Raw genomic sequence first — 13,668 nt, 5'->3', positions numbered from 1 at the left:
AGACGAGTGTCTCTTTATTGGATGCAAATCGAAAAGGAAAACAGTCTTTTCAGGGGGTGAATTGGTCTAAGCGAGGTTGCAGTTCCTCATAGGGCCATAAGGGGGCAACATGCTTCATTCTCCCCCTTTTGCAAACAGCCCAATGAAACTCACAATATTGGGGGGGGAGGGGGGGGGGGGACTGTCAGCTGATTGGGTGTAGAGATTGGGTGTAGAGATTGGGTGTAGAGGACTTATTACAAGCTTGCTGTTTATATCATTATAACCTGCCTGATGTTCCTTTACTAGAGAACTGAGACACACAAGAGACAGGGAGACACATGCATCTATTGGTTAATATTCTCAAGTCTCAGTTTATTGGACAATAATACTAATCTGACGCTCGGGGATAGATGGACTGGGTTCAGTAAAGCCATTCTGGGCCCTCATTTACATATGCAATATAACAAATATGACTTCCAGTTTATTGTGAACATATTACTGTCTCTAGGCCAGCTCTGGACTTGATGAGCGTGCACTTCTGAAAGGGGAGGGAGGTGATTTAGGATGATAAAATAAAGCCTCCTGCGTTTTTCTTCTATAGCACAGTGCAATGTCAAATAAGAGACGCACCAATTGATGATGGTAGGGAATTTATGATGCAGGAACTGAATCTCACCATGCTCGGCTGAGACACTTTTATGGGTGTAAGGTGACGGCTTTAGTCATACATTTCATCGAATTTGTGCATAATGTGAAAAGATGATCCTAAGTTCATGCTGTAGATGAAATAAAACATGAGGCTCCAAGAATTCAGTCATAATTCTTTCAGAAAGCAGGTACTGTATATGCACATTTTGAAAAAAGATATCTGAGCTGAGTTGCGATTGGGTTGGTTAGACTGTGACTAGTTTATGTAGGCCAGGATGGACTGGATTAGGTTCAAATGAGCTAGTCAGAGTTGAGCTGAACTAGATAGACCTGAACAGGGTTAGTCCAATCTAGTTTAGGTACATCTATGATGAGCTGCGCAGGGTTAGTCTGATCTAGTTTAGGTAAGTCTATGCTAGGCTGAAGTGAGTAGTATGAACGACAGGAGGGAATATTCATCGTATTCTCATGGGTCATACCTTTCCTACCTATATGGCGCGACCACGACTCACCGGGCCACGGTTATCATTTAACGACGATCACCTTTTATCTGATTACAATCACCTGTTGTTCGTCGACCAAGATGTCTGCAAAAGGGAGGTTATGGAATACTATGTGAGTATTTTCTACTGGTCATTAGACTGGAAAGAGGTAGGTGTTCTCTCTGTTTGCCTATACCCTCCACCACACCACCGGATCAACTGCACGAGCCCAGTTAACAGGATAACACACTGGCGTCGCTTTACCTCTGACCCACCACCAGGGTCAGACCACAGTGTGTACCGCTAGAAAAGACAAGCATAAGCATCATCATGAAGACAGTGCTGGTATATTCACTCTATTCCTAGTTTTTGTGATGATGGATTACGCCTCTACAGACGTGCGCCTGTGCAAGTCGTTCATTGTACCACCGGAGATGCATGATGCAAGTATGTGTCATGTATGTAATAGTCAACACAGCGGTTTACACTCATGTAGCCAAAGATATCGTAAAATATATCGTGCCGCTGTTATCTTTTCAACTGGGTGAACTGAGCAGGGTTGGTCTTGATGGAGACTATAGGTTAGGCCTAGCGGGGCTGAACGAGGCCAGGCTGAGGAGTGGGGGGTGGGGGGGTTCACGGTGGCTGGTAGGTAGGTAGGTCGGTCGGTCGGTCGGTCGGTCGGTCGGTCGGTAGGTAGGTAGATAGATAGGTAAAGGCTGTCCTGGTTTAGGAGCGGTAGTCTTTCTTACTGTACGGCCTGTTGCCCAGTATGTGATCTATGTCTGATGCCACGTGAGACGTCATCTTAGGAAGAACCTGGGGGAGAGAGAGAGAGAGAGGAGGAGGGGTAGAGGTAAGGAGGGGGGTAAGTGTGTGTTACAAGGTTTGCCTTAATATTCTATGTACATACTCCCCAAAATTACCCAACTAAAATATGTGTGTGTGTGTGTGTGTGTGTGTGTGTGTGTGTGTGTGTGTGTGTGTGTGTGTGTGAGAGCGAGTGTGTGTGTGTATGTGTGTGAGCGAGTGTGTGTGTGTATGTGTGTGTGTGTGTGTGAGCGAGTGTGTGTGTGTATGTGTGCGTGTTGTTACCTGTATGGCCCCAAGGTTCTCAGTGAGCTGCTCAGGGTTGGAGGTCCCCAGGAGCACTGAACTCACTCCCTCATTCCTTAAGCACCACGCTGGAGAGAGAGAGAGAGAGAGAGAGAGAGAGAGAGAGAGAGAGGGGGGGGGGGGGTTATCCATAGTAACATTTTGGTTGGCATACAAGGTGATTTGTAATCAAATAACAAGTAAGTGTGATTAAATGACAACCATGATCTGTGCTTATGTGCTTATGTGCCATATTGGTAGGAAAGCCATGACGTGTCAGAATACCACAAATTCACCTAACCTTCATTGAAGTGAACTGAAGTGACCGCACCATATCTAAACGCTGCATGATAAAACCACTGGGTGGTGCACTTTCATCATTATTGCTGGCTTATCCATTCACTAAAGTTAGAATACAATATTGGACGTGTGTGCAGGGGCTAGCTGGGGGGGGGGGGGGGGGGGGGGGGCTTAGGATGATTCCAAGGGCCCAGCACTGGAATCACTCAGGTGTATTATTGATGCTCTCATTGATACTATGTTTGTTTCTGAAGTGTGTGTGTGTGTGTGTGTGTGTGTGTGTGTGTGTGTGTGTGTGTGTGTGTGTGTGTGTGTGTGTGTGTGTGTGTGTGTGTGAGAGAGATATATAGAGAGATGGGGGGTGAGAGAGATGAGGAAGGGGCAAGAGAGAAAGAGAGCTGGGAGAGTGTGTGTGAGAGAGAGAGAGAGAGAGAGAGAGAGAGGGGGGGGGGGTGTGTGATTACTCAGCCCTTGTGTGGGTGAATGTAACAAGTTCCTAACGTTTTCTTTCCCCTATTATTTCATGCACACTTTATTCATTGTTTTAAATAATTATTTTCTTTTAAGTTATTTTGTGCATCACTCTGTTTTGAATTTGATGCAATCTGCAATTTGATGTCATCCTTTTGTGTTAAATGGCTGCATAAAGCAAGCATTTGTTGACTCGCATGTTGATAAGAGTATTAAAACTTGGAACTTGAAAAAGATCTGTCTATGGTAGAAAAAAAAGAGAAAATAAATGTGATTCAGACTGTCCAGGTCCGCTCCCACCACAGAGCTTGCTTTTTTGACCAGTTTGTTTATTTTGTCTGTGTTGGTGTTGCCCCCCCAGCATACCACAGCGAAGAAGAGGGCACCAGCAACCACAGACTGGTAGAACATCTGCAGCAGTTTGCTGCAGACATTAAAAGACCTGAGCCCTCTCAGGAAGAACAGTCTGCTCTGTCCCTTCTTGTAGGGCCTCGATGTTGTTCGTCCAGTCCAGTTTACTATCACTTGACCCAGGGTTGTTCCCAGCCTAGTGCGACTCAAGGTTCTTTGGTAGACTATTGCATTGGTCCATTCACTAACGCGCGCACGCATTCATTGGGGGCCCACAAATACATTCCTTCATGGGGCCCAGAATCTACAGCTACGCCCCTGCGTGTGTGTATTGTGTGTGTGCGTGTGTGTGTGTGTGTGTGTCTCTCTTACCCACAGCCAGTTGGGGCAGTGTGCAGCCCAGCTTCTCAGAGATGTGTGTGAGCTCCTTCAACTTGGCCTGCTGCTTCCTACCGTCCTCACTCACTATCTTCTCCTTTAACCACTGGTACGACTGGAGGGGGCAGGGGGGGGGGGGGGGGGTGGAGGAAGGGACAGGAAGGGAGAGAGATGGATGGAGGGAGAAATAAGGAGTGAAAAGTCAAAAAGTTAGACAAACAGCCTGTAACAGCCCGTACAGGTATTATTATTCTACTTTGGACTCCTAGAACTCCATAGCTAGCTACAGTAGCAGTTGCTACAATCCAGAGGGGATTGTGAGGTCCATTTTAGAAAGACCGCCTTCAGCAAAAATGTTCTATCGATAAAGGGAAGTGGAACATGGAACAGCCCTCCGGTCCCCTTAAGGGACTGTACCAACCTGTCGGGCCAACTCAGGAAATGGCTGTTAGACAGCCAAATATGCACTCATTAGGGATGTTAGTGATGTTGTACTGACTGAATGTCATGTTAGTGTGGTCATGTCAGTGATGTCAGTTTTTATGAATGAACGTTGTAAGGTCCGTTTTGTGTTTGTTTTATGTTAGGACTACGGGTAGAAATTAGCCCTGTGCTATTCCCGGCATATTTACGTCCTTATCATGCTGTGATGTTATGCATACACTCATGTAAATGATGTTCATTAATTTGCATTGTCCTTAACACTTTGATCGCCATGGGTTAAATTCATAATTTACCATCCCTCGCCATCTCTATTTGTCTATGGAGAAGTTCCCCTTCTTTGCAGGGCTATAACTTTTTAAATTCTATTGCTAAATTGCCATTATTATGGCCCATTCAATGTCCTATATGTATTGTTCAGGGTGTAGCAACGTTAAACTTTTTCATTCACATATTCATACTAAAATATGGTCTAAAGTATAAGTATGTTTTTATAGTTTTCTGCAGCTTTCTTCAGAACGTGATTTATAGCCCTAAATGTATTATATTGATGATCAAATACAGTTTGGTAGGAATCTGTGCAAGATAAAAAATTTCAACTGGATGTGCTTCTAGGAGTTACTACATATCATCTGATGATGACCGGATGGGCGGGGGATCGTTTATAATTCCGTGGGCAGCGTTAGATGATTCATCCAGAGTGGGTCATATGTTCATCATAGCAGTTTATATGGAACACGTTAGAATATAACGCTGAATCTTACTGTGGCTTCCTCGCGCCGCTGGCAGATGAGCGTGGAACAGAATTTTTTCTATTATGGGATGGAGAAATGCCCGATCCATTTCCAGGTTGTATAATAGTATATACGTCCAAATCATGTTGTTTTTTCGAGTTATTTGCACCGATCGATGTCCACTGTATCAAGACGGAGTCTCTCTAACGATAGCGAGTGCCCGGACCACATATGTATGAGCACTACCGGCCACCAGATGGCGCTCTTGAACCGCTAGAGAGTTGAGTGGAGCTTTGCAGTGTGTCTCAGGGCTCCGGAAAGGAAATATGATTTCGATGACAGATTTTTGAAATATTGACATCAAAGACGAGTTACGGCGTCTTCGGCAGAATGAGCATGGCTAGGAATGACGTGTAAACTCGTCCACGGCGATCATAGTGTTAATAAACAAATCTTAAATCTTATCATATCATTATATCATTAAGTTCTCAAAATTCTACCTCACATGTGGAGACTGCACACCTTAAATTAATAATAATAATAATAATAATAATTCATTATATTTATATACAGCGCTTTTCTGGACACTCAAAGCGCTCCTCACAATGTAGGGTGGAAATTGTCTCCGTCACCACCACCTTAACCCATTCCCTGCCACCACTTTGATCATCTTATACCATTCTCTGCCAGTACTGTAAGTCTATGGAGATGTTCACCTTCTTTGCAGGGCTATAACTTTTGTTTTGCTAAATTAACATTACTATGGCCCATTCAACATCGATTATCTATCGTTCAGGATGTAGGAACGTTTTACTTTTTCATTCACACATTCATACGAATCTAGAGTATAAATATGTTTTTATCGTTTTCTGCAGTATTTCCTAGAACGTGAGATATAGACATAAATGCATATATTAGATTATCAAATACTGTTTGATACCGATGCACGCTATATTAAAAATTTCAACTGTACATGGTCCTAAACGTTATGACTGATCATGCGCGGGTAAACGGAGGGGGGGGGGGGGGGTCGTTTATAATTCCGTGACCGACGTTAAATGATTTATGTAGTATGGGTGATATATTGATCAGAGCAGTTTGTATCGAAAATGATAAACAAAAACGCTGAAACTCACGTCAGTCTCCTCGTACCATTGGGCAATGAGAGTGGAGCAAACAGATCCCAGTTATGTGGTGGGGATCGAGGCGATCCATTTCCGGTTTGTATATTACTAATACACGCCCAAATCATGTAGATTATTGAGTTATGGCAAAGATCCATATCCACGGTGTGTGTATTGAGTCCCGCGACGATAAACGAGTGGCCGGACGGAATAGGGAGACGCACCGGGATCACAAGAGATCCACTTCCGGTTGCAACTCGCCGATCAGCCACCAGGTGGCAGTATTGAAGCGTTGCAGAGTTGTGCTGGCTCACACAGCATCCGACAAGGCTCCGTGAGTGAAATATGAATACCATGGCGAAAAAATGAAATTATGATCAGAATCACGTCGTACGCCGTTATTGGCAGAATTCGCATGAACTTGAAACCCGTCATATGACGTTATTGGCGGAGAAAGGGTTAAAGTAGTGTTTCTTGTCACTGACCCCAGATCAGCACTCGTACTTGTACTTGAGGAAACATTGTGAATAAATGCAGGCCTTTAACTTTGGAATATACAGTATAGTACAGAGGTTCCCTAGCAGCTTGGTGCTTGGGAAATCATGGGTTCAAATCCAGTACACAACATGTGTCACATGACCCCCCCTCTCTCTCTCTCTCTCTCTCTCTCTCTCTCTCTCTCTCTCTCTCTCTCTCTCTCTCTCTCTCTCTCTCTCTCTCTCTCTCTCTCTCTCTCTCTCTCTCTCTCTCTCTCTCATTCTCTCTCCCATCTTTCCTGTAATTCTACATTATACTATCAGATCAGAAGGAGCAGGATTTATATATATATATATATATATACATACATACATACATACATACATATATGTGTGTTCCTTTACCTTCATGGAGGCCCTGGAGGATTCTGGGATACCATTTTCATACTTCCCGCTGATGATGCCGCAGGCCAGCGGAGACCACGTCATCGCCCCCACGCCTGTTGCCACGGTGACCATAGGCATTTTGGAAAGGTGGGTTTGACAGGTTTCAGACAGTCGGCGAGAGAGAGAGTGAGAGAGAGAAAGAGGGAGAGGGAGAGAGTGAAAACCCATGAATGGGAGATGTTGTTTTTGTACTGTTAGCCCTTGAAGTACAGCTGTCAATGAATGAAGTGTAGCTACCTGTGGATTATTCCATAAGAAATACATCATAATTTGATTTCTTTATCTGTCTACCTACGTACTGTACTTGTCTGTATGTCTGATCTGCTGCATATACCCTGTACTACAGTTGACCCCAGAGATACAGTACACGTCTTCCTACCTCACTAGCTCATCATGGCTAGTAAACCTCAGCTGCAAGCTAGCATCGGAATGGCAGCTAATAGATAGTATTGAGTTAACAGTCAAACAGCCCTGTCTTGCTAGTGCCCAAGCTCCTTGAAGGGATTACATTAACCTTTTACAGTTTAGTTGTTCATTTCTCAAGCAGCGTCCCGTGGTTTCAACGAGGAACAACAACACTTAGCATGTCATTTCTAGAGAAACTGAAGGTATCCTATTATTGATTGTAACTTATAGCAGGACTGTAAACATGCCTATAAACATGCCTATCTTGTAGCAGGACTGTAAACGTGTCTATCTCGTAGCAGGACTGTAAACGTGTCTATCTCGTAGCGGGACTGTAATGTGTCTATCTCGTAGCGGGACTGTAAACGTGTCTATCTCGTAGCGTGACTGTAAACGTGTCTATCTTGTAGCAGGACTGTAAACTTGCCTATCTTGTGGTAGAGCTCGGGGAGTTGAACTTCGACCTTCTCCCTCTGGAAGAGGTGGTACTCTGCCTGCTCACACACGGGAGGGATCAGGTTGAACTGCCGGGCCACTGAGTACGCCTCCTGGAGAGAGAGAGGAGGTGTTATTGATCATAATCTTTTCATTCATAATCCACTTTCTTTTCTCTTCTTTCTTTATCCCTCTTTTCTATACATATGGGATAATAGTGCTTTTACACATTTCCTGGAATATATCCACATTCCCCATAAGGTTGGTAAATGTGAAATATTTTGGGCCAATAATCTTACCGTATGCGCTTCCATTAATTTGTGCTAAGCTAGGCTAGCTTGCAGCCAGATAGCTTTCTACTGAACGTACAGAGAGGAAATTGGTATCTATCTTCTTGTCTGACTCTGGAGAAGACGGTAAGCACAGTTCCCATAATGTTGGCATGTTTCTTTAACCCTATCCTTAATCTCTGGAGACGTCAACACTAACACAAAAATCACTAACACAAAACATCACTCGCTCAAATTCGAATAATTTGTTTCAAATTATTCACCAAAAACAAAACGTGCGCTCACATCTGTACATATAACCTGGTATATTTACCATAACATATATACATTTTATTTGCCATATTTTCAAGTGAGTGTATGAGAGATGCGTGAGAAGGAATTTGTTTGTCAGAGGAAAGCGATAATTGTGATTGGAGGATCGAAAAAAGAGGGTGGGATTTGAGATCCAGTAGGGGAGAAGGAATGTGAGAGTGCAAGAGGAGAAGAGTGACCAAGAGAGTGGCTAGAGAGCATACAGAAGGATAGAGAAGAGGAGGAAGTGAGGGAGAATGAGAATCAACATGAGAGAAGATGAGATTAATTCATATGTACAATTTATCACCAAAGCAACATTCTAGGCCTATAACACACAACTCACTATGCCGTCATATGCAAATCTATACATGAACCTGCTTATCACTATTTCCATATGTCCTTCAACAGAGGGAGGGCCACAGGGAAAGCACACACACGCACGCACACACACGCGTGCACACACGCACACACACACACACACCGCCTCGGCCAGCCCTTCGTGGCAGTAGCCATCAGGCTCCACAACTGTGGGCACGGACTGCTGCCAATTGCTGGAGAGCTAACGGCTGGTAAACCTGAGAATGGACTCTTAATAATAAACACTGCACGGACTCTGGTGCAGCGTGTTACTACGTTATGCACCATGTATCACTATTACTACAAGACAGACAAGACTCAAACTTAACCAGCACCTTAAGTTCGAGTCCCTAATCTCGTTATATGACATTGTATAATGACAATAAAGTCTATTCTATTCTATGTTCTATAGAATTACAATGTACAATGTACAATATGCCCCCATGCTGCTATGCCACTTTCCCCAATGGGATTAATATAGGAACACACACACACACAGCCACATGTCCATGCTCTGTGGGTGCATTCCCTAGACTTACATTGATTCCCTAACCACATACCCTAACCTTACTCTAACCATAACCCCTTGTCCTAGTGAGGTCAGACCAACAAGGACAGAAATATTCTTATTTCCGTCCTTGTTTGATTTTCCAAGGACTGGAAGACATGGAGGACACACACACACACACATGCACATGCACACGCACACACACACGCACACACACGCACGCTCACATGCAAGCATATCTTGTTAACTTCCTTAAGCATTAGCATACTCTGTGTCTTATCTCAGAGGCCTCCTGCTGTGGAACACATGTCACCGGGAGAGAATGGTAGGGGGGGAAGCTATTTGGCGCAACACAAGAATAATGCTGTAGGCAGTCAAGTCACAAATTGCAGGGTCCTCTTCCCCTCAGCGCCTGTGTGTGTGTGTGTGTGTGTGTGTGTGTGTGTGTGTGTGTGTGTGTGTGTGTGTGTGTGTGTGTGTGTGTGTGTGTGTGTGTGTGTGTGTGTGTGTGTGTGTGTGTGTGTGTGTGTGTGTGTGTGTGTGTGTGTGTGTGTGTGTGTGTGTGTGTGTGTGTGTGTGTGTGTGTGTGTGTGTGTGTGTGTGTGTGTGTGTGTGTGTGTGTGTGTGTGTGTGTGTGTGTGTGTGTGTGGTCCTGTGTCACATACTCTGAGAGGCCCTGTTTATCCCTCCAGTATCTACTGTAGATAACATGGCTTTCATCTGAGACACTTTCACCATGATCACAGAGAGAGAGAGAGAGAGAGAGAGAGAGAGAGAGAGAGAGAGAGAGAGAGAGAGAGAGAGAGAGAGAGAGAGAATTAACACAGATTATGATTAGAGGGCAGAGATATATTGTGCTTTGGCAACATTTGTGAAATGTCATGCCAATAAAGCTTTTTGAATTGATTGTGAGAGAGAGAGAGAGAGAGAGAGAGAGAGAGAGAGAGAGAGAGAGAGAGAGAGAGAGAGAGAGAGAGAGAGAGAGAGAGAGAGAGAGAGAGAGGAGGGAGGGAAGGAAGGAAGGAGAGAGGAAGTGTATGTGTGCTTTTGAGAGGAGGATGGAACACAGAGAGGGAACACAGAGTCGAAAATGAAGGAAATGAGCCAGAGGACCTTCCTGTTCTTTCCTTGAAAAGCTGCTACTCTAAGAGCCTCCTCTCAACATCCAGAACAACACGCATTAAGCCATCACTGTCGCTTCTCTCTGCCTCTCGCCTGTTCTTAAAGGTGTTAGCGAGGTGTTTATGACGTCAGAATGTGTGGACGGACGGTGCGAGGAGGAGGAGATATTTTAATCAGCCCTGACTCCAGACAATGGTCTCCATTCTCTGTGCATCTTTACTTCAGTGCCGCCGCTGGCACCATGAGGCAGCCCCTGCCTGTTGCTCCATATCCATAACTGAAACCTTCAGATGAATATATAACTTTTCTAAACAAAAATACACAATAATAATAATAATAATAATAATAATAATAATAATATAATAATAATAATAATAATAATAATAATAATAATAATAATAATAATAATAATAATAATAATAATAATAATAATAATAATAATAATAATAATAATAATAATAATAATAATACAAATAAATAAATAATGATAATAATAATAAAAATACATAATAATAATAATAACAATAAAAGTACATACTACTACTAATAATAATAATAATAATAATAATAATAATAATAATAATAATAATAATAATAATAATAATAATAATAATAATAATAATAATAATAATAATAATAATAACAATAAGAAAAATATAAATAAAAATAATGATAATAATAATAATAATAATGATAATAAAAATAATATATATAATAATAAAATGAATAGCTGAAGCTGACCTTGTTTTTACCTTTTATTTGTATATATTTATAGCCAGGGAAGGGTGGTTGTTGTGAAGATGAAATGCATGTAACGTCACGATGTAACCCTGTGAAACGAGAGAGGAGCGGTCTTTACGCACCATGATCTCCATGGCGGCCCAGCGGGACGTCCCCCAGTACATGGCCATGCCCTGGTTGATCAGGTAGGTCATGGCCCGCACGATCTCTGCAGAGACACACAGGCACACACATATCAATAACACACGGCCATCCATAACAATATATCAACCAACGGGGGACGGTATTACATGTAAATATGGCTGCCCCCATGTTTTGAAGTCAAAACTATCCCACAATGCAAAGCATCTAAAATACCCCCCCCCCCCCTGCCACCAGTGAGACAAAACCAAAGCAGAGGAGACACAGTACAGTGCATCTGTCTAATACTCTGTCAACAACACACAGCCATCCCCATCTGTTGTTAAAGAACCAGGACAATAATGTTCATTCAGTCAGAACCACAGCCAACTCTCAGTTTGTCGAGGGGGCGTGGCCCTCTCTGTTCATTGACAGAAGATGTCAGGTTAGTATCGTAATACATGAAGCTTTCAGATGTAAACAAATTCATGGGAACAGCGCAATCACACACTTTTTTTTTTAATTTATTTAAATTTTTTTGTATTATCTTTTCCCCCCTTCTTTTTCCGTTTTTCTCTCATCCCAATGTTAGTCGTTATGCCAATTCCCAATCCCCTTCCTGGTCATTGCGCACTCTACCCCCTACCGTCGGTCTGGGATGGCGGAGAGTGGAGACTATCACATGCTTCCTCCGACACATGTGTAGCCAGCCCACCGCTTCTTTTCACCTGGCAGCGCGGACTCTCACTGGAGGAGTGTAATGTGTAGAAGAATCACACTACCTCCCTCCAGATCCTTCCCTCGCTGTGCAGGCGCCCCAACCGAACTGTAGGAGGCGCTGTTACAACGACCAGGACCCACCCCACCGGCTTTCCCACCCGCTGACACTGCCAATTGTGTCAGTATGGACGGTCGACCAAGCCGGAAGCACCACAGCTGGATTCGATCCTACTGTCTCTGCGGTGGTAGACAGACGCTTAGTCCGCTGCGCTACCCGGCCGCCCGCAATCGCACACTTCAAAGCAGAGAATTCCACTGACGAACATCTCTGCCCAAAGAGGCAGTAAAGCGGTGCTGCCTTTACTCATATTATTTCCCATATTGAATAAATAATATGATGTTATTGTTCCCCCCATATATCTTTGTCTCTTTTATAAATAAGAACCACATTTTATTTAACAAATAATTTAATTTCACGGTGTCTGTGCAGCCTTGTCTATTCACTGTGTCCTTGGAAACGAAGATGAGCACAGCCATAAAGGTATGGTTTCCTTACGGACATATTCTGTTTACCTTTATGGTACAGTAGCTACCATATCACTGCATAATACATGAATGTTCAGACAGGCATCATTTTTGGTTATTTGTGATACTCTGTATGCACCCGATGCAAAGTTATTGCTGCATTTCCTTTCAAACTAATTTGATGTCTGGATTTGGTCCAGTTATAGGGCACTTGGGGCAGAGCTGTTTTGCAGGCTGTGACGTACAGGCATAGAGGCAGCTCTGTGTAGGAGTGTGGTGCTGTGGTGTGATCAGTTGCTATGGGAGATGAACATTCTAACCTGTGCTAGCAGGTGATAAATACATTGTCACAGTTGCTGTGGATGTTTTTGAACCACTAAAATGAAATACATTGTAGTTACATTACTTGTTTGTGGAGCTACATTTACATTTAGTAATTTAGCTCACGCTTTTATCCAAAGCGACTTACAAGTTCTGTACAACAAGTCAGCAGGGAGGGTACAACTCTGGCAGCTAAGGGTCAGTGATATTGTTCGTCAAACAGTGTCGAACTTGAGTGCTACAGACTTGGAGTGCATATTAGCATAGTAGGTAATAATATAGGCAAGGTAGATTATTTAGTAGCAGAGTGCATACTAGTAAAAGACCACAAAGGTTAGTATTCTTTTTTTCCCATTTCAGATATTGAGTGAAGAAGTGTGTTTTTAGTCGACGACAGAACATTGGTCAGGTTTCTGCTGTCCTAACTGTGGTGGGAAGTTCGTTCCACATTGTGGAGCAAGGCCCAAGAATAGCCGGCTTCTCTTTGATGACCCCCCCGGAGCTGGGATAGGAGCTAGCTGATCCTTTACAACTACTGACATCTGACAGGCTGACTGATGGGCCAATCAGGGAAACCCAAGTAGATAATGCCACCTCTTCAGGGAAGCAGATTGGATATCCGAAATGGGTTTGATTCTGTTGAGGCGGATAGTGATCAAAGGGCTTTAGTCATCATTTTGTGTCATTTTACATCAATGTAGCCTCTGTTAAAATCGAGATTGAAAACCAAGATTTGTACAGGATCTTCAAGCAGTATACCTAACTGAGAGGTACGTGAAGAAGATGATACTCAAAGCAGCTCAGTTGTCCTCAGCTCTTTCTATAAATGTAGTAGCCATACTGTTTGTGCCAAATTCCAATGACTCATCCTGCTCCTGACAGCTATAACATTTTGATTGAC

At 43.3% G+C, this 13,668-nt stretch overlaps 1 protein-coding gene across 1 annotated transcript in view; it reads right to left on the bottom strand.

The window, feature by feature from the left end:
• Nucleotides 1–1,817: 1,817 nt before the first annotated feature.
• Nucleotides 1,818–13,668, bottom strand: part of LOC311248090 (voltage-gated potassium channel subunit beta-1-like) — a gene marked incomplete at its 5' end in the record, with an annotated part of 40,553 nt that continues 28,702 nt past the window's right edge. Inside the window, 7 exons of the mRNA XM_084337963.1 lie at nt 1,818–1,931; nt 2,208–2,296; nt 3,702–3,822; nt 6,888–6,982; nt 7,762–7,882; nt 11,204–11,289; nt 12,767–12,771. Coding sequence (XP_084194089.1) covers nt 1,842–1,931; nt 2,208–2,296; nt 3,702–3,822; nt 6,888–6,982; nt 7,762–7,882; nt 11,204–11,289; nt 12,767–12,771 — 607 coding nt within the window. The 3' untranslated portion in view covers nt 1,818–1,841. The remainder of the gene's footprint in view (nt 1,932–2,207; nt 2,297–3,701; nt 3,823–6,887; nt 6,983–7,761; nt 7,883–11,203; nt 11,290–12,766; nt 12,772–13,668) is intronic.

The sequence above is a fragment of the Notolepis coatsorum genome (genome assembly GCF_963971535.1).
Source record: "Notolepis coatsorum genome assembly, chromosome: 1".
NCBI lineage: Eukaryota > Metazoa > Chordata > Actinopteri > Aulopiformes > Paralepididae > Notolepis > Notolepis coatsorum.
This window is presented reverse-complemented; position numbering and strand designations above follow the sequence as displayed.